General features: G+C 39.5%; 1 protein-coding gene across 1 annotated transcript in view; it reads left to right on the forward strand.

Annotated features, from left to right (window-relative positions):
- Positions 1 to 525: 525 nt before the first annotated feature.
- Positions 526 to 20181, forward strand: part of angel1 (angel homolog 1 (Drosophila)) — a 52293-nt gene continuing 32637 nt past the window's right edge. Inside the window, exons 1-2 of the mRNA XM_067456280.1 lie at positions 526 to 665; positions 11110 to 11282. Coding sequence (XP_067312381.1) covers positions 602 to 665; positions 11110 to 11282 — 237 coding nt within the window. The 5' untranslated portion in view covers positions 526 to 601. The remainder of the gene's footprint in view (positions 666 to 11109; positions 11283 to 20181) is intronic.

The following is a 20181-nucleotide window of genomic DNA, read 5'->3' on the forward strand; positions in this document are numbered from 1 at the left end:
TCCAGAATGCACGCTTGAATGTATGTCACTTTGAATAAAAGCATCTGCCAAATGCATAAAGTTTAAAAAAATTAAAAATAAATAAATAAATGTCAAAAATAAATAAATACATAAACTGCATAATTGTTTTGATCTGAGCATGGACATTTTTGTGATTTATTCCACATTTCACAATTTTGAGGATTTTTTTTGTCAACTCTTTTCCTAGGTAGGAATCCATCTTTTCAGTTTTGTGCTAAAACAGCATTTCAGTGGCTATAATGATAATAACTCAATTAGCAAATGTTTCTATGTATTTAATAATAACACACTGGATGTAATTCTGTGCATGCTGCTAAACTCATCACTGTGTATGCTGATAAAGCCGTCGAATATTTATTATTTAGCTTTTAAGAACTCATTCACTACAACAATTATATTCAGGCACAAAATATATACAATATAGGCTACAGCAAATAAACAATAAATGCAATTTAACGAAAAAATAATTGAAACAATAACACGCCAGGCTGCGCTTCTGTTGGCCGTGACGTCACCCCGCAGTGTTGTTTACGTTCCTCCGCGTTATGGATAAAGTTGTTTCCCGTGCTCCGGTGAAGGCATGATCGCGACGGTGATGTTTTACGTGCTGCTCCCGGTGTCGAGGCTCATCGGTAGACTCTCAGGTAAGAGCTCCGCGGTGTTTCGATGAGTTAGTTTCGGCTGATGTTGCAGCGCGAGCACGAGGACTGAGACAGAAGTTTGGCTTTAATCTGTGTGTTAAAGTGCAGTGTGTAATAATAACACACACACACACACACACTCAGCGTTCTGCAGGCCTTCAGTTTATGTGCATGCTCTCAATCGATCATCCACTAATGCTGTCAAACCAGCCAATGAGATCTCCCATCTGTTTAGAAAGTCTTTCAATGTTTACATTGCTTTGTGTACATTTCTTGTGTTCATTTTAACTTAATTCTTAATTTCTCTAAATGATTTATTTTTTTCTCCATTTGTAGCACTTTGAGATTTTCTTTAAAATGTAAAGTGCTTTATAAATAAAATGTATTACTATTTATCTGCTGCGGTGACGGTAGGGATCCTAAATCAATTGTCACACTTTTTTAATAAAGTAAATATCTCGCAGGGTTGGTTTACTTTTGAATGTTTCTTAGGGACTTATGAATTACGTTTGATATTTTTCTTGATTCCTTTTCTTTTTTTTAATAGATGTTTATTGTTCATGACTCCGATTTAATGGTTAAATTATATGTTAGTAATAACTCAAGCATATTTAACTAATACATTTAACAACAGTTTATTTAAAGTTAAACATATATGTTTTAGGGCCCTTAAAGGGGGTCGCACACCGGACGCGGAGCTCGGCGGCGCTCGGCGGCGCGCCATGTCTTTAAAATTCAAACACATTGTTTCCAATGAGTGTACGCACACCGGTGGCGGCATTCGGCGCCTGTCCGCGGCGACTCAGGAAGTTGTTCTAAATCCTGCCGCGCCACAGAGCGCCATTTCAAGGCTTTATATTAAAAGTATATTATCGTTAAGGTATACTGATTTCAACCTTTGCTACAAGACACATTTGTTTTACATTCTGAGTTCAACAGCTTGAATAAAGTCTACATATTTTGGGGAAATGTATAATAAACTTAGCCTTTTAAAATGTGCGCGTCCGGTGTGCGATACCTGAGACGCTGCGTGGCGCGCCGCCGAGCGCCGCCGAGCTCCGCGTCCGGTGTGCGACCCCCTTTAGAATGTCAAAATTTAATAAAAAAGGGACTTTGAAATAAAAATGGAATACAGCATTAATAATTAGGCTATATATATTTTCATGTGCCCTGTAATCTTTAATCAGAATGATTAAAAGAGTGAAGTATTCTGTCAACCTTAGCCTAGAAATCTAGACGCACCCTAGCGGCAGCAAATCTAATCTGCCCGAGACTGTCGTCAAGCAACTCTCAATACCCTTCTGAGCTGTTTTCGCCTAACTCTTTCTGGGCATTACACTACACGGTTGTATGACCGTAATATGAGCGCTTTCACACACAACCCGTAACGGGGACAGAAAATTCAGCCCGATCCGCGCTCTGCTCACTGACCCATTGACGACAATCAATGAAGACATAACATTATAACCGTTTTTTGACTTAGGTTACTTAAGCGTGTCATTTCACACATTTAATACACGATATAGTAATTGATTAAACAGAAAACATACACTGTAGCTTAACTTTAACTTAGGTGTCGACAACGTATTATAGCCTACTCCAACATCGAGAGTGCAAAGTGGGGAGTTAAAAAAAAAACGTACGGTGCTCTGTCATCGGCAGCTGCTCCTGGGTGGCGCCTCTTCAGGTGCTGGTGCATTGCCGTGGTGCTAGAATGGAAGGCCATCTCCATTTTGCAAAGACGACATATCACAGAATTGTTTCCTTTTTAATTAAAGAATTCCCATACTTTAGAGCAGGGGTCTTCAACTAAAATAGCTTGGGGTCCAGAAAAAAAACCTTCTCACCGGCCGAGGTCCGGACAGTTATATACCTAAAAACATGAATCGATGTCTTTTTGCCAGACTAAAGAAATTAGTGTAGATTAAAATGTATTTATTGAACAAAATATAATATGTTCTCATATAGATAAAGTATGTATTTTCATATTGTTAAAGCAAACATAGGTAATCCGTCACAAAATGTATTTCATTTTGAGGTTATTCTGTTTAAGTTGTGTTGGTACAAAATATCTAATTCAGCCATGTCTGACAAAAATATGATGAATGAAAAAATGCCTTCATCTCTAAATCTGCACTGAAAATACATTAATTTCAACATTACTAGCAACTAAAGTGCTTTTTCTGCTGAACTGAGATAAACAGTAACAATCAATGAACACAAACCCTCCTGGTTAAAAAACAAAACAGAAATCTCATAACATAATTTTATGTTCATTCACATGTATAGCCTACATTTAGTTAGGTAGAGACTATCTTCAGCACTGCTCTCTCTGTGCTTCAAATTGCACTGGTAAAAAATCATTAGCAATATCATCCAGAAACACAAACAGGCAAAAATAAGGTGCCACCAGTGTTGGAAAAATGAAAAAGTGCACAAAATATCTTATCTCTTTATTTCAACTGTTCCTTTAAATCCAGAAAAACGGAAATAACCTCTCAAAAGGCTGAGTTGAGCTTAAAGATGGAATGGAAGCATAAACATTCCTTGTTCCAAAAATAATAATAAAAATAATAAAAAAGTGAATATAGCTACATTGTCTGAACTTCAGTGCATGTGAGAAATTGGCTCATTTATTTTCTGCGCCCTTACCTCAGACTGCTGAGGATAAAGGGGTCTTTAAAATGTGTATGGCTGAATCAGAAATGGCCCCTATACCCTAAATAGGGCATTATTTGAGGGGACAGCCATTTGTAGTGGCGTCCGAAACCACAGTGGACATGTTTGAGTGTACTCACATGTTGCACCGCAATAACGGGTGTACAGCCGATGTACACACAACAGCAGTCTGACTTCACGCACTCGTTTTCATTCACTCCTTCAAGTGAACTGTAATAGTGGACTAACGTAGGGAATAGTGGATGAGGGTTAAGGGGCCAATTTCTGATTCAGCCTCTGTTTTGCGCGCCGTTTTCTTCAGTCTCTTCACTGCGCGTCTAAACATGTAGTGAGCATAGTAACGTAGCCGCACACCGGACTGAAGCTCATGGGCGCGTCTCAGGATCTCACACCGGACGCTCACATACGTGCAAGCTCAGTTTTGAATCGACTTCTGACAGAAGAGCTGCACGATGTATTACATTTATATTATATTTCCCTTAAATCGTCCATGTACATACTGATTTCACCTTGTGCTACAAGAGATACACTCATCGTGAAGTTCTTCTGTCAGGAGTCGATTCAAAACTGAGCTCGCGCGTAATGTGTGCGTCCGCTGTGAGATCCTGAGACGCGCCCATGAGCTTCAGTCCGGTGTGCGACCCCTTTAACTGTCAACGCAACTGTGGCAACATAGGAAAAACGGTTCTACTGAGCTGCCTGATATAAATGTGATTATTTATTTATTTTAAATCGCATTTGGCATTTAGTTATTTCAGTGTGTCAAAAGGCTTCGCGGTCCGGATGGATGCATCTCGCGGTCCGGATCCGGACCGGAGTCCGCCAGTTGGCGACCCCTGCTTTAGAGGAACGCGTCCATGCTGCCTTGCACTTCTGAAAGTCTGTTCCACTCGTGGTGCTAGTTTCCAGCGCCGCCATCTTTGTTTTGGGTCTGACGAATCGACGCGCATATTTTGCGTCGACGTCAATGGTGGCGTCAAACGCGTTGTCCCAGCCCTAGTGTAAACGCCCACTGCTGTGATTGGCTACTGTGAGACTTCAGTGTAAACACCCACTGCTGTGATTGGCTGCTGTGAGACTTCAGTGTAAACGCCCACTGCTGTGATTGGCTGCTGTGATACTTCAGTGTAAACGCCCACTGCTGTGATTGGCCGCTGTGAGACTTCAGTGTAAACGCCCACTGCTGTGATTGGCTGCTGTGAGACTTCAGTGTAAACACCCACTGCTGTGATTGGCTGCTGTGATACTTCAGTGTAAACGCCCACTGCTGTGATTGGCCGCTGTGAGACTTCAGTGTAAACGCCCACTGCTGTGATTGGCTGCTGTGAGACTTCAGTGTAAACGCCCACTGCTGTGATTGGCCGCTGTGAGACTTCAGTGTAAACGCCCACTGCTGTGATTGGCTGCTGTGAGACTTCAGTGTAAACGCCCACTGCTGTGATTGGCTGCTGTGAGACTTCAGTGTAAACGCCCACTGCTGTGATTGGCCGCTGTGAGACTTCAGTGTAAACGCCCACTGCTGTGATTGGCTGCTGTGATACTTCAGTGTAAACGCCCACTGCTGTGATTGGCCGCTGTGAGACTTCAGTGTAAACGCCCACTGCTGTGATTGGCTGCTGTGAGACTTCAGTGTAAACGCCCACTGCTGTGATTGGCCGCTGTGAGACTTCAGTGTAAACGCCCACTGCTGTGATTGGCTGCTGTGAGACTTCAGTGTAAACGCCCACTGCTGTGATTGGCCGCTGTGAGACTTCAGTGTAAACGCCCACTGCTGTGATTGGCTGCTGTGATACTTCAGTGTAAACGCCCACTGCTGTGATTGGCCGCTGTGAGACTTCAGTGTAAACGCCCACTGCTGTGATTGGCTGCTGTGAAACTTCAGTGTAAACGCCCACTGCTGTGATTGGCTGCTGTGATACTTCAGTGTAAACGCCCACTGCTGTGATTGGCCGCTGTGGACTTCAGTGTAAACGCCCACTGCTGTGATTGGCCGCTGTGGACTTCAGTGTAAACGCCCACTGCTGTTATTGGCCGCTGTGAGACTTCAGTGTAAACGCCCACTGCTGTGATTGGCCGCTGTGAGACTTCAGTGTAAACGCCACTGCTGTGATTGGCCTCTGTGAGCCTTCAGTGTAAACGCCCACTGCTGTGATTGGCTGTTGTGATACTTCAGTGTAAACGCCCACTGCTGTGATTGGCCGCTGTGAGACTTCAGTGTAAACGCCCACTGCTGTGATTGGCCGCTGTGAGACTTCAATCTAAACGCCCACTGCTGTGATTGGCCGCTGTGAGACTCCAGTGTAAACACCACTGCTGTGATTGGCCGCTGTGAGACTTCAGTGTAAACGCCACTGCTGTGATTGGCCGCTGTGAGACTTCAGTGTAAACGCCACTGCTGTGATTGGCTGCTCTGAGGCTCCAGTGTAAACGCCACTGCTGTGATTGGCTGCTGTGATACTTCAGTGTAAACGCCACTGCTGTGATTGGCTGCTGTGATACTTCAGTGTAAACGCCCACTGCTGTGATTGGCTGCTGTGATACTTCAGTGTAAACGCCCACTGCTGTGATTGGCTGCTCTGATACTTCAGTGTAAACGCCCACTGCTGTGATTGGCCGCTGTGAGACTTCAGTGTAAACGCCCACTGCTGTGATTGGCTGCTGTGAGACTTCAGTGTAAACGCCCACTGCTGTGATTGGCCGCTGTGAGACTTCAGTGTAAACGCCCACTGCTGTGATTGGCCGCTGTGAGACTTCAGTGTAAACGCCCACTGCTGTGATTGGCCGCTGTGAGACTTCAGTGTAAACGCCCACTGCTGTGATTGGCCGCTGTGATACTTCAGTGTAAACGCCACTGCTGTGATTGGCCGCTGTGAGACTTCAGTGTAAACGCCCACTGCTGTGATTGGCTGCTGTGATACTTCAGTGTAAACGCCCACTGCTGTGATTGGCCGCTGTGATACTTCAGTGTAAACGCCCACTGCTGTGATTGGCCGCTGTGAGACTTCAGTGTAAACGCCCACTGCTGTGATTGGCTGCTGTGATACTTCAGTGTAAACGCCCACTGCTGTGATTGGCCGCTGTGAGACTTCAGTGTAAACGCCCACTGCTGTGATTGGCCGCTGTGAGACTTCAGTGTAAACGCCCACTGCTGTGATTGGCTGCTGTGATACTTCAGTGTAAACGCCCACTGCTGTGATTGGCTGCTGTGATACTTCAGTGTAAACGCCCACTGCTGTGATTGGCTGCTGTGATACTTCAGTGTAAACGCCCACTGCTGTGATTGGCTGCTGTGATACTTCAGTGTAAACGCCCACTGCTGTGATTGGCCGCTGTGAGACTTCAGTGTAAACGCCCACTGCTGTGATTGGCTGCTGTGAAACTTCAGTGTAAACGCCCACTGCTGTGATTGGCCGCTGTGGACTTCAGTGTAAACGCCCACTGCTGTGATTGGCCGCTGTGGACTTCAGTGTAAACGCCCACTGCTGTGATTGGCCGCTGTGAGACTTCAGTGTAAACGCCCACTGCTGTGATTGGCCTCTGTGAGCCTTCAGTGTAAACGCCCACTGCTGTGATTGGCTGTTGTGATACTTCAGTGTAAACGCCCACTGCTGTGATTGGCCGCTGTGAGACTTCAGTGTAAACGCCCACTGCTGTGATTGGCCGCTGTGAGAATTCAGTGTAAACGCCCACTGCTGTGATTGGCCGCTGTGAGACTTCAATCTAAACGCCCACTGCTGTGATTGGCCGCTGTGAGACTCCAGTGTAAACACCACTGCTGTGATTGGCCGCTGTGAGACTTCAATGTAAACACCCACTGCTGTGATTGGCCGCTGTGAGACTTCAATGTAAACGCCACTGCTGTGATTGGCTGCTGTGAGACTTCAGTGTAAACGCCACTGCTGTGATTGGCTGCTCTGAGGCTCCAGTGTAAACGCCACTGCTGTGATTGGCCGCTGTGAGACTTCAGTGTAAACGCCACTGCTGTGATTGGCTGCTGTGAGACTAAAGTGTAAACGCCACTGCTGTGATTGGCCGCTGTGAGACTTTAGTGTAAACGCCCACTGCTGTGATTGGCCGCTGTGAGACTTCAGTGTAAACGCCCACTGCTGTGATTGGCTGCTCTGAGGCTCCAGTGTAAACGGCCAGTGCTGTGATTGGCTGCTGTAAGACTTCTGTGTAAACACCCACTGCTGTGCTGTGATTGGCCGCTGTGAGACCCCAGTTTAAACACCAACTGCTGTGCTGTGATTGGCCGCTGTGAGACTTCAATGTAAACGCCCACTGCTGTGATTGGCCGCTGTGAGACTTTAGTGTAAACGGCCACTGCTGTGATTGGCCGCTGTGAGACTTCAATGTAAACGCCCACTGCTGTGATTGGCTGTTGTGAGACTTTAGTGTAAACGCCACTGCTGTGATTGGCTGCTGTGAGACTTCAGTGTAAACGGCCACTGCTGTGATTGGCCGCTGTGAGACTTCAATGTAAACGCCACTGCTGTGATAGGCTGCTGTGAGACTAAAGTGTAAACGCCCACTGCTGTGATTGGCCGCTGTGAAACTCCAGTGTAAACACCCACTGCTGTGATTGGCCGCTGTGAGACTTCAGTGTAAACGCCCACTGCTGTGATTGGCTGCTGTGAGACTAAAGTGTAAACGCCCACTGCTGTGATTGGCTGCTGTGAAACTCCAGTGTAAACACCCACTGCTGTGATTGGCCGCTGTGAGACTTCAGTGTAAACGCCCACTGCTGTGATTGGCTGCTGTGAGACTAAAGTGTAAACGCCCACTGCTGTGATTGGCCGCTGTGAAACTCCAGTGTAAACACCCACTGCTGTGATTGGCCGCTGTGAGACTTCAGTGTAAACGCCCACTGCTGTGATTGGCCGCTGTGAAACTCCAGTGTAAACACCCACTGCTGTGATTGGCCGCTGTGAGACTTCAGTGTAAACGCCCACTGCTGTGATTGGCTGCTGTGAGACTAAAGTGTAAACGCCCACTGCTGTGATTGGCCGCTGTGAAACTCCAGTGTAAACACCCACTGCTGTGATTGGCCGCTGTGAGACTTCAGTGTAAACGCCCACTGCTGTGATTGGCTGCTGTGAGACTAAAGTGTAAACGCCCACTGCTGTGATTGGCTGCTGTGAGACTAAAGTGTAAACGCCCACTGCTGTGATTGGCCGCTGTGAAACTCCAGTGTAAACGCCCACTGCTGTGATTGGCCGCTGTAAGACTTTAGTGTAAACGCCACTGCTGTGATTGGCCGCTGTGAAACTCCAGTGTAAACACCCACTGCTGTGATTGGCCGCTGTGAGACTTCAATGTAAACACCCACTGCTGTGATTGGCCGCTGTGAGACTTCAATGTAAACGCCACTGCTGTGATTGGCTGCTGTGAGACTAAAGTGTAAACGCCCACTGCTGTGATTGGCCGCTGTAAGACTTCAGTGTAAACGGCCACTGCTGTAATTGGCCACTGTGAGACTTCAGTGTAAACGCCACTGCTGTGATTGGCTGTTGTGAGACTAAAGTGTAAACGCCCACTGCTGCAGTGGCGGCTTGTCAATAGAGGGCGCTGGGGCGCCGCCCCCATCACAATTCCAGAAATATACATGTATACAAAAATTATATAAAAATGAAATAAAAATAAAATAGTTTACTCATATGATGTATGAGTGGGTAATTAAGAGCCTCAGCATTTAATAAAAAAAAACTATTTTATATGTTTTTTAATGTTTCATGCGGTTTCATGGGCGAGGGACGCCGGACAAATGGATGTCTATCTCAGTCCATAAATCGTCGGGCAGCATGTGACCTGAAGCTGGTCTCTAATTGGTTTCTTAAAGATTCTCCTCCGGGCGCAGGTCGCTGCGTCCCTGGCGAATCAGAATTGCATACATGTTTTTTGATCCAATCTGATTGGTTCTCGTCAACTGTCATTCAATGTTACGCTCTTGGCCACTACTGCGAGAGAGCGTTGGTGACAACGTCACTCCGACCCCGCCCGCCTAAACATTCGTAGAGATGGCAGCAGTCAAACTAAATTCTGTGATTGATTTACAAAAAAATCCTTTCACAAGGCGTTCGCTGGAAGAAAAAATAAGAATTAAGGATCTCGGACCGGACCAGCCCGATTTACAAATTCAGCAGCAGTCCAGTGACAGAGGACGAAGCTACACTCGGAGCTTCACCTGCTCTCGTTATGAGAAAAGGAGGTGGCTGACTGGATGTGACGGTAGCATTGCCCTTTTTTTGCTTTCACTGTCTCTTATTTCAAAGTGAGTGAGAGGTGTTTTTCGACCTTGAAAAGAATAAAAACGTTTCTCAGAAACACCATGACCCAGGAGAGGCTGAATGCACTTGCATTGCTCTCCATGGAAAAGAGACTTGTCACTGAGATGACTGACTTTAATCAGAGAGTAATTGAGAAATTTACTGGCCAGAAAGAAAGGAGAGCAAAATTTATGTTCAAGTAGTCAACATGCCAGTCTGTTGTTGCTACTTTTGTTTTTTCCTTTCCTTGTTCAATTATATATGGGAAATAAATATGTAAAAAGATAAAAAGTGCAGACACTGTTTTCTCTTTAATGCTTGAATTTAGTCAACATGCTTCTTGGTACTGCTTTGTATTTATTTTACTTATTTGATTTATAAATAAGTAAAATAATTTATAAGTAATTATACTTATATATACTTATATACTTAATAATAATAATAATAATAATAATAATAATAATAATATGTATAATTTATAAGTAAATTATACTTAAATTAACATAATTATACTTAAATATACGCAATTATTCTTAAATATACGTAAATCCCCCCCCCCAAAAAAAAACCCAGCGCCCCCCCCCAAAAATATATCACCAGCCGCCACTGCACTGCTGTGATTGGCTGCTGTGAGACTTCAGTGTAAATGCCCACTGCTGTGATTGGCTAAAATCTTTGCATATGAAATAGCTACGTATTCTATTTGGAACTCTCAAACTTTTACCACGTTTTTTAAACACAGAATAGCTGTCAAGGTGAACTTATCTTGAAAAGTGTTGATTATAGCATAATATTTTGATCTTTAGCATAGCAGTGATCCTGTATCGCTCTTCTCTCCTCATCATCTCACTAACACTCCAGTGGGCGGAGCCAACGTTGCAATGATGAAGTAAGCATTGATGTAGTTCACCTACTATTTATGTTATGTGAATTGGGATGCAGCAACAGTTCCTAAATTAATCAAATTGGTTGAATGAATGATTCAATGACTCACTCATTAATTCAAAGGTGTAATTATGTAACATGCAGAAAGAGTTACTGTAAAATCCTCCCCACTAACACACGGACTGACATTCTGTCTGGAACAAACAAGTTCAGTATAACACAAAAATAATTGTTTTTGAAGTTTGGAAGAATTCAATTATTGCCTAATAATGACTATCTGAAAATCAAGTGTTTGAAATCAACCTAGAGAAAATAAGCATTTGTGCAATTGAACTTTTGGTTCAAAATCCGATAGATCATGACAACTTTCCCATATGACAACTAGCCCAAATCTGCCCTATACTATGGTTTTGAAAGATTACCATATTCATATGCTATCCTTCTACGAGAAACTCCAAATTGCACCAAAGTACTGCGAAAAACTGAACCTGATGTAAATTTAAGAATGAAAGGAGAGTTTTGTGTCTCTTGAAAGTGAATGACCTAGTTATGGAAATGACACCACATGAAATGTAGAAATAGATCTGCCTCTCCCTCATATATTTTTTTCTCTACAGAATTGTGGAGCAAGGCCCCATCTGTGTATGTTAATGGCAAAGAGGTTTGGGATGGTGGTGGCGCTCTTTCTGGACAGCAACAGACGGGACTGTCACTGCAGTGGAACAACACAGGACACACAGACGCCGGTCTCGATCCGGCCCAGACCGAGAGTTGTCAGGGAACGCTGGAGGTCAGTGAACTGAAAAGGAAAGGGCACTGTCTGATCGTTCCCTATCCCCTATATAGTGCACTGCCTGATCGTTTCCTATCCCCTATATAGTGCAGTCTGATTGTTCCCTATCCCCTATATAGAGCACTGTCTGATCGTTCCCTATCCCCTATATAGAGCACTGTCTGATCGTTCCCTATCCCCTATATAGTGCACTGCCTGATCGTTTCCTATCCCCTATATAGTGCAGTCTGATTGTTCCCTATCCCCTATATAGTGCACTGTCTGATCGTTCCCTATCTCCTATATAGTGCACTGTCTGATCGTTCCCTATCCCCTATATAGTGCACTGTCTGATCGTTCCCTATCTCCTATATAGTGCACTGCCTGATCGTTTCCTATCCCCTATATAGTGCAGTCTGATTGTTCCCTATCCCCTATATAGTGCACTGTCTGATCGTTCCCTATCTCCTATATAGTGCACTGTCTGATTGTTCCCTATCCCCTATATAGTGCACTGTCTGATCGTTCCCTATCTCCTATATAGTGCACTGTCTGATCGTTCCCTATCCCCTATATAGTGCACTGTCTGATCATTCCCTATCCCCTATATAGTGCACTGCCTGATCGTTTCCTATCCCCTATATAGAGCACTGTCTGATCGTTCCCTATCCCCTATATAGTGCACTGTCTGATCGTTCCCTATCCCCTATATAGTGCACTGTCTGATTGTTCCCTATCCCCTATATAGTGCTCTGTCTGATCGTTCCCTATCCCCTATATAGTGCACTGTCTGATCGTTCCCTATCTCCTATATAGTGCACTGTCTGATCGTTCCCTATCCCCTATATAGTGCACTGTCTGATCGTTCCCTATCCCCTATATAGTGCAGTCTGATTGTTCCCTATCCCCTATATAGTGCACTGTCTGATCGTTCCCTATCCCCTATATAGTGCACTGTCTGATCGTTCCCTATCTCCTATATAGTGCACTGTCTGATCGTTCCCTATCCCCTATATAGTGCACTGTCTGATCGTTCCCTATCCCCTATATAGAGCACTGTCTGATCATTCCCTATCCCCTATATAGAGCACTGTCTGATCGTTCCCTATCCCCTATATAGTGCACTTTCTGATCATCCCCTATAATAAGTCTGTAACATAAATTGTAAAAAAAAGTGCTAGGAATACTTTTCGGATGCATAAATATAATATATATGGAAGCTCGTTTCCGCCACAGTTGAGTTAAAAAATATGATTCTTTAAGTCAAAACAATGAGAAACTTTCTCGAAATATTGACTTAACATCTGGAAATACTAACTTAACATCTCGAAATATTGACCTAGCATCTCAAAATAATGAGAAACTTTCTCGAAATATTGACTTAACATCTCGAAATATTGAGAAAGTTTCTCGAAATAATGACTTAGCATCTCGAAATATTGACTTAGCATCTCAAAATATTGAGAAACTTTCTCGTAATAATGACTTAACATCTCAAAATAACGAGAAACTTTCTCGAAATATTGACTTAACATCTCGAAATAGGGAGAAACTTTCTCGAAATATTGACTTAACATCTCGAAATATTGACTTAGCATCTCGAAATATTGACTTAGCATCTCAAAATAACGAGAAACTTTCTCGTAATAATGACTTAACGTCTCAAAATAACGAGAAACTTTCTCAAAATATTGACTTAGCATCTCGAAATATTGACTTAACATCTCAAAATAACGAGAAACTTTCTCGTAATAATGACTTAACATCTCAAAATACTGAGAAACTTTCTCAAAATATTGACTTAGTATCTCGAAATATTGACTTAGCATCTCAAAATATTGACTTAACATCTCAAAATATTGAGAAACTAAGTCATTATTACGAGAAAGTTTCTCATTATTTGGAGATGTTAACATCTCAAAATAATGAGAAGTTTTCTCGAAATGATGACTTAACAACTCCAAATAATGAGAAACTTTCTCGAAACATTGACTTAGCATCTCGAAATATTGACTAAACATCTCAAAATAATAAGAAACTTTCTTGAAATATTGACTTAACAACTCCAAATAATGAGAAACTTTCTCGAAATATTGACTTAACATCTCGAAATAATGAGAAACTTTCTCGAAACATTGACTTAACATCTCCAAATAATGAGAAACTTTCTCGAAATATTGACTTAACAACTCCAAATAATGAGAAACTTTCTCGAAACATTGACTTAGCATCTCGAAATAATGACTTAACATCTCCAAATAATGAGAAACTTTCTTGAAATATTGACTTAACATCTCCAAATAATGAGAAACTTTCTCGAAACATTGACTTAACATCTCCAAATAATGAGAAACTTTCTCGAAATATTGACTTAACAACTCCAAATAATGAGAAACTTTCTTGAAATATTGACTTAACATCTCCAAATAATGAGAAACTTTCTCGAAACATTGACTTAACATCTCCAAATAATGAGAAACTTTCTTGAAATATTGACTTAACAACTCCAAATAATGAGAAACTTTCTCGAAATATTGACTTAACAACTCCAAATAATGAGAAACTTTCTCGAAACATTGACTTAGCATCTCGAAATAATGACTTAACATCTCCAAATAATGAGAAACTTTCTTGAAATATTGACTTAACATCTCCAAATAATGAGAAACTTTCTTGAAATATTGACTTAACAACTCCAAATAATGAGAAACTTTCTCGAAACATTGACTTAGCATCTCGAAATAATGACTTAACATCTCCAAATAATGAGAAACTTTCTCGAAACATTGACTTAACATCTCCAAATAATGAGAAACTTTCTTGAAATATTGACTTAACAACTCCAAATAATGAGAAACTTTCTCGAAATATTGACTTAACAACTCCAAATAATGAGAAACTTTCTCGAAACATTGACTTAGCATCTCGAAATAATGACTTAACATCTCCAAATAATGAGAAACTTTCTCGAAATATTGACTTAACAACTCCAAATAATGAGAAACTTTCTCGAAATATTGACTTAACAACTCCAAATAATGAGAAACTTTCTCGAAACATTGACTTAACATCTCCAAATAATGAGAAACTTTCTCGAAATATTGACTTAACAACTCCAAATAATGAGAAACTTTCTCGAAACATTGACTTAGCATCTCAAAATATTGACTAAACATCTCAAAATAATAAGAAACTTTCTTGAAATATTGACTTAACATCTCAAAATAATGAGAAACTTTCTCGAAATATTGACTTAACACTCGAAATATTGAACATAAATACTTAACATCTTAAAATAATGAGAAACTTTCTTGAAATAATGACTTAACATCTCAAAATAATGAGAAACTTTCTCGAAATATTGACTTAACATCTCGAAATAATGAGAAACTTTCTCGAAATAATGACTTAACATCTCGAAATATTGACTTAGCATCTCGAAATAATGACTTAACATCTCCAAATAATGACTTAACATCTCCAAATAATGAGAAACTTTCTCGAAATAATGACTTAACATCTCGAAACATTGACTTAACATCTCGAAATATTGACTTAACATCTCGAAATAATGACTTAACATCTCCAAATAATGACTTAACATCTCCAAATATTGAGAAACTTTCTCGAAATAATGACTTAACATCTCGAAACATTGACTTAACATCTCGAAATATTGACTTAACATCTCGAAATAATGACTTAACATCTCCAAATAATGAGAAACTTTCTTGAAATATTGACTTAGCATCTCGAAATATTGACTTAGCATCTCAAAATATTGACTTAGCATCTCGAAATATTGACTTAGCCTCTCGAAATATTGACTTAGCATCTCGAAATATTGACTTAGCATCTCGAAATATTGACTTAGCATCTGGAAATATTGAGAAACTTTCTCGAAATATTGACTTGGCATCTCGAAATATTGATTTAGCATCTCGAAATATTGATTTAGCATCTCGAAATATTGACTTAACATCTCAAAATAATGAGAAACTTTCTCGAAATATTGACTTAACATCTCGAAATAATGAGAAACTTTCTCGAAATAATGACTTAACATCTCGAAATATTGACTAAACATCTCAAAATAATGAGAAACTTTCTCGAAATATTGACTAAACATCTCAAAATAATGAGAAACTTTCTCGAAATATTGACTTAACATCTCGAAATAATGAGAAACTTTCTCGAAATAATGACTTAACATCTCGAAATATTGACTTAGCATCTCGAAATAATGACTTAACATCTCCAAATAATGACTTAACATCTCCAAATAATGAGAAACTTTCTCGTAATAATGACTTAACATCTCGAAATAATGAGAAACTTTCTCGAAATAATGACTTAACATCTCGAAATATTGACTTAGCATCTCGAAATAATGACTTAACATCTCCAAATAATGACTTAACATCTCCAAATAATGAGAAACTTTCTCGAAATAATGACTTAACATCTCGAAACATTGACTTAACATCTCGAAACATTGACTTAACATCTCGAAATATTGACTTAACATCTCGAAATAATGACTTAACATCTCCAAATAATGAGAAACTTTCTTGAAATATTGACTTAGCATCTCGAAATATTGACTTAGCATCTCAAAATATTGACTTAGCATCTCGAAATATTGACTTAGCCTCTCGAAATATTGACTTAGCATCTCGAAATATTGACTTAGCATCTCGAAATATTGACTTAGCATCTGGAAATATTGAGAAACTTTCTCGAAATATTGACTTGGCATCTCGAAATATTGATTTAGCATCTCGAAATATTGATTTAGCATCTCGAAATATTGACTTAACATCTCGAAATATTGAGAAACTTTCTCGAAATATTGACTTAGCATCTCGAAATATTGAACATAAATACTTAACATCTCAAAATAATGAGAAACTTTCTCGAAATATTGACTTAACACTCGAAATATTGAACATAAATACTTAACATCTTAAAATAATGAGAAACTTTCTTAAAATATTGACTTAACATCTCGAAATAATGAGAAACTTTCTCGAAATAATGACTTAACATCTCGAAATAATGACTTAACATCTCTAAATATTGAGAAACTTTCTCGAAATATTGACTTAGCATCTCGAAATATTGACTTAACATCTCGAAATATTGAGAAACTTTCTCGAAATATTGACTTAGCATCTCGAAATATTGACTTAACATCTCAAAATATTGAGAAACTTTCTCGAAATAATGACTTAACATCTCGAAATATTGACTTAACATCTCGAAATATTGAGAAACTTTCTCGAAATATTGATTTAGCATCTCGAAATATTGACTTAACATCTCGAAATATTGAGAAACTTTCTCGAAATATTGATTCAGCATCTCGAAATATTGATTTAGCATCTCGAAATATTGATTTAGCATCTCGAAATAATGAGAAACTTTCTCGAAATATTGACTTAACATCTCGAAATATTGAGAAACTTTCTCGAAATATTGATTTAGCATCTCGAAATATTGATTTAGCATCTCGAAATATTGATTTAGCATCTCGAAATAATGAGAAACTTTCTCGAAATATTGATTTAGCATCTCGAAATATTGATTTAGCATCTCGAAATAATGAGAAACTCTCTCGAAATATTGACTTAGTATCTCGAAATATTGAGAAACTTTCTCGAAATATTGATTTAGCATCTCGAAATATTGATTTAGCATCTCGAAATAATGAGAAACTTTCTCGAAATATTGACTTAGCATCTCGAAATATTGAGAAACTTTCTCGAAATATTGACTTAGCATCTCGAAATATTGACTTAGTATCTCGAAATATTGACTTAACATCTCGAAATATTGAGAAACTTTCTCAAAATATTGACTTAACATCTCGAAATATTGAGAAACTTTCTCGAAATATTGATTTAGCATCTCGAAATATTGATTTAGCATCTCGAAATATTGATTTAGCATCTCGAAATAATGAGAAACTTTCTCGAAATATTGACTTAACATCTCGAAATATTGAGAAACTTTCTCGAAATATTGACTTAGCATCTCGAAATATTGACTTAGTATCTCGAAATATTGAGAAACTTTCTCGAAATATTGATTTAGCATCTCGAAATATTGATTTAGCATCTCGAAATAATGAGAAACTTTCTCGAAATATTGACTTAGCATCTCGAAATATTGAGAAACTTTCTCGAAATATTGACTTAGCATCTCGAAATATTGACTTAGTATCTCGAAATATTGACTTAACATCTCGAAATATTGAGAAACTTTCTCGAAATATTGACTTAACATCTCGAAATATTGAGAAACTTTCTCGAAATATTGATTTAGCATCTCGAAATATTGATTTAGCATCTCGAAATATTGATTTAGCATCTCGAAATAATGAGAAACTTTCTCGAAATATTGACTTAACATCTCGAAATATTGAGAAACTTTCTCGAAATATTGACTTAGCATCTCGAAATATTGACTTAGTATCTCGAAATATTGAGAAACTTTCTCGAAATATTGACTTAACATCTCGAAATATTGAGAAACTTTCTCGAAATATTGACTTAGCATCTCGAAATATTGACTTAGTATCTCGAAATAATGAGAAACTTTCTCGAAATATTGACTTAACATCTCGAAATATTGAGAAACTTTCTCGAAATATTGACTTAACATCTCCAAATAATGAGAAACTTTCTCGTAATAATGACTTAGCATCTCAAAATATTGACTTAGCATCTCAAAATATTGACTTCGCATCTCGAAATATTGACTTAGCATCTCGAAATATTGACTTAGCATCTCGAAATATTGAGAAACTTTCTCGAAATATTGACTTAGCATCTCGAAATATTGACTTAGCATCTCGAATTATTTACTTAGCATCTCGAAATATTGAGAAACTTTCTCGAAATATTGACTTAGCATCTCGAAACATTGACTTAGCATCTCGAAAAAATGACTTAACATCTCCAAATAATGAGAAACTTTCTCGAAATAATGACTTAACATCTCCAAATAATGAGAAACTTTCTCGAAATAATGACTTAACATCTCCAAATAATAAAAAACTTTCTCGTAATAATGACTTAACATCTCAAAATATTGAGAAACTTTCTTGAAATATTGACTTAGCATCTCGAAATATTGAGAAACTTTCTCGAAATATTGACTTGGCATCTCGAAATATTGACTTGGCATCTCGAAATATTGATTTAGCATCTCGAAATATTGATTTAGCATCTCGAAATATTGACTTAACATCTCGAAATATTGAGAAACTTTCTCGAAATATTGACTTAGCATCTCGAAATATTGACTTAGCATCTCGAAATATTGACTTAACATCTCGAAATATTGACTTAGCATCTCGATATATTGACTTAGCATCTCGAAATATTGACTTAACATCTCGAAATATTGACTTAGCATCTCGAAATATTGAGAAACTTTCTCGAAATATTGACTTAGCATCTCGAAATATTGACTTAACATCTCGAAATATTGACTTAGCATCTCAAAATATTGAGAAACTTTCTCGAAATATTGACTTAGCATCTCGAAATATTGACTTAACATCTCGAAATAATGACTTAGCATCTCGAAATATTGACTTAACATCTCGAAATAATGAGAAACTGTCATTATTAGGCATGTGGCGTTATCAATTTTTCATGTTGCGATTAATTGCGCAGCTTTTATCACGGTATACGATGTTATCACGATATTGAAATAAGTTGCAAAAAAAGTGTTGTCATAGCATAACAGCTTTAAGAACTATGTTTGTAATAACAAAAATAATGGAATGTTTAAATACAATAATACAATGCACCAAAAATATATACAGCTCTGGAAAAAATTAAGAGAAATAACTGTTAAGTGGTCTCTTGATTTTTTCCAGAGCCGTAAAAGTACAATTTTCAAACAGATTAAAGTGCAAAAGAATTAGGCTATAAAGAACAACAGGTAACATTAATATAAGGTCTCATTATTTAATGCATTAACTAAGATTAAGCAATAGCTACATTTGCCGCTACATTACATATCCACTATGGTTTCATCTTCACTCCCTCCACCTGCTCAGTTCTCAGCACTGGACACTAACAGTGCTACCGACACTCTTTGCTCCACTCTAACATCCTCCTTAGACAGTTTTTGCCCCCTTTCATCCAGACCAGCCCGCCCCACCCCATCTGCCCCCTGGCTGTCTGAAGTTCTCCGTGAACATCGCTCTGGACTCAGGGCGGCAGAGAGGAAATGGCGGAAATCTAAAAACTATACTGACCTTACCTTTTATCAGTCTCTTCTCTCTTCTTTCTCTACAAATGTCTCCACTGCTAAAACAACATACTACCACAACAAAATCAACAAATGCTCTGACTCTCGCAAACTCTTTAAAACATTCTCCTCTCTCCTTTGTCCTCCTCCTCCCCCTCCTTCATCAACTCTTACAGCTGATGACTTTGCATCATTTTTCACAAACAAAACATCTCTCATCAGCAAACAGTTCTCCTCATCACAAACTGACACGCACATCTCAACAACTAACACGAACACGCTTCCATCCTTCTCTCCGCTCTCCGAGGCAGATATTTCTAAACTCATCCTTTCCAATCACCCTACTACCTGTTCACTTGATCCTATCCCCACTCACTTCCTTCAGGCCATTTCTTCTTCAATCACTCCTGCACTCACTCACATTGTCAACACTTCTCTTCACACGGGCACCTTTCCCACAGCATTTAAGCAGGCTCGGGTAACCCCACTGCTTAAGAAACCCTCTCTGAATCCAGCACTTTTAGAAAACTACCGACCGGTATCCCTTCTGCCTTTCATTGCAAAGACCCTTGAGCGAGTTGTGTTCAATCAACTCTCTATGTTTCTTGAAAGGGACAACCTCCTAGACAACAACCAATCCGGCTTCAAA

The sequence above is a fragment of the Pseudorasbora parva genome, chromosome 10, assembly GCF_024679245.1.
Source record: "Pseudorasbora parva isolate DD20220531a chromosome 10, ASM2467924v1, whole genome shotgun sequence".
NCBI lineage: Eukaryota > Metazoa > Chordata > Actinopteri > Cypriniformes > Gobionidae > Pseudorasbora > Pseudorasbora parva.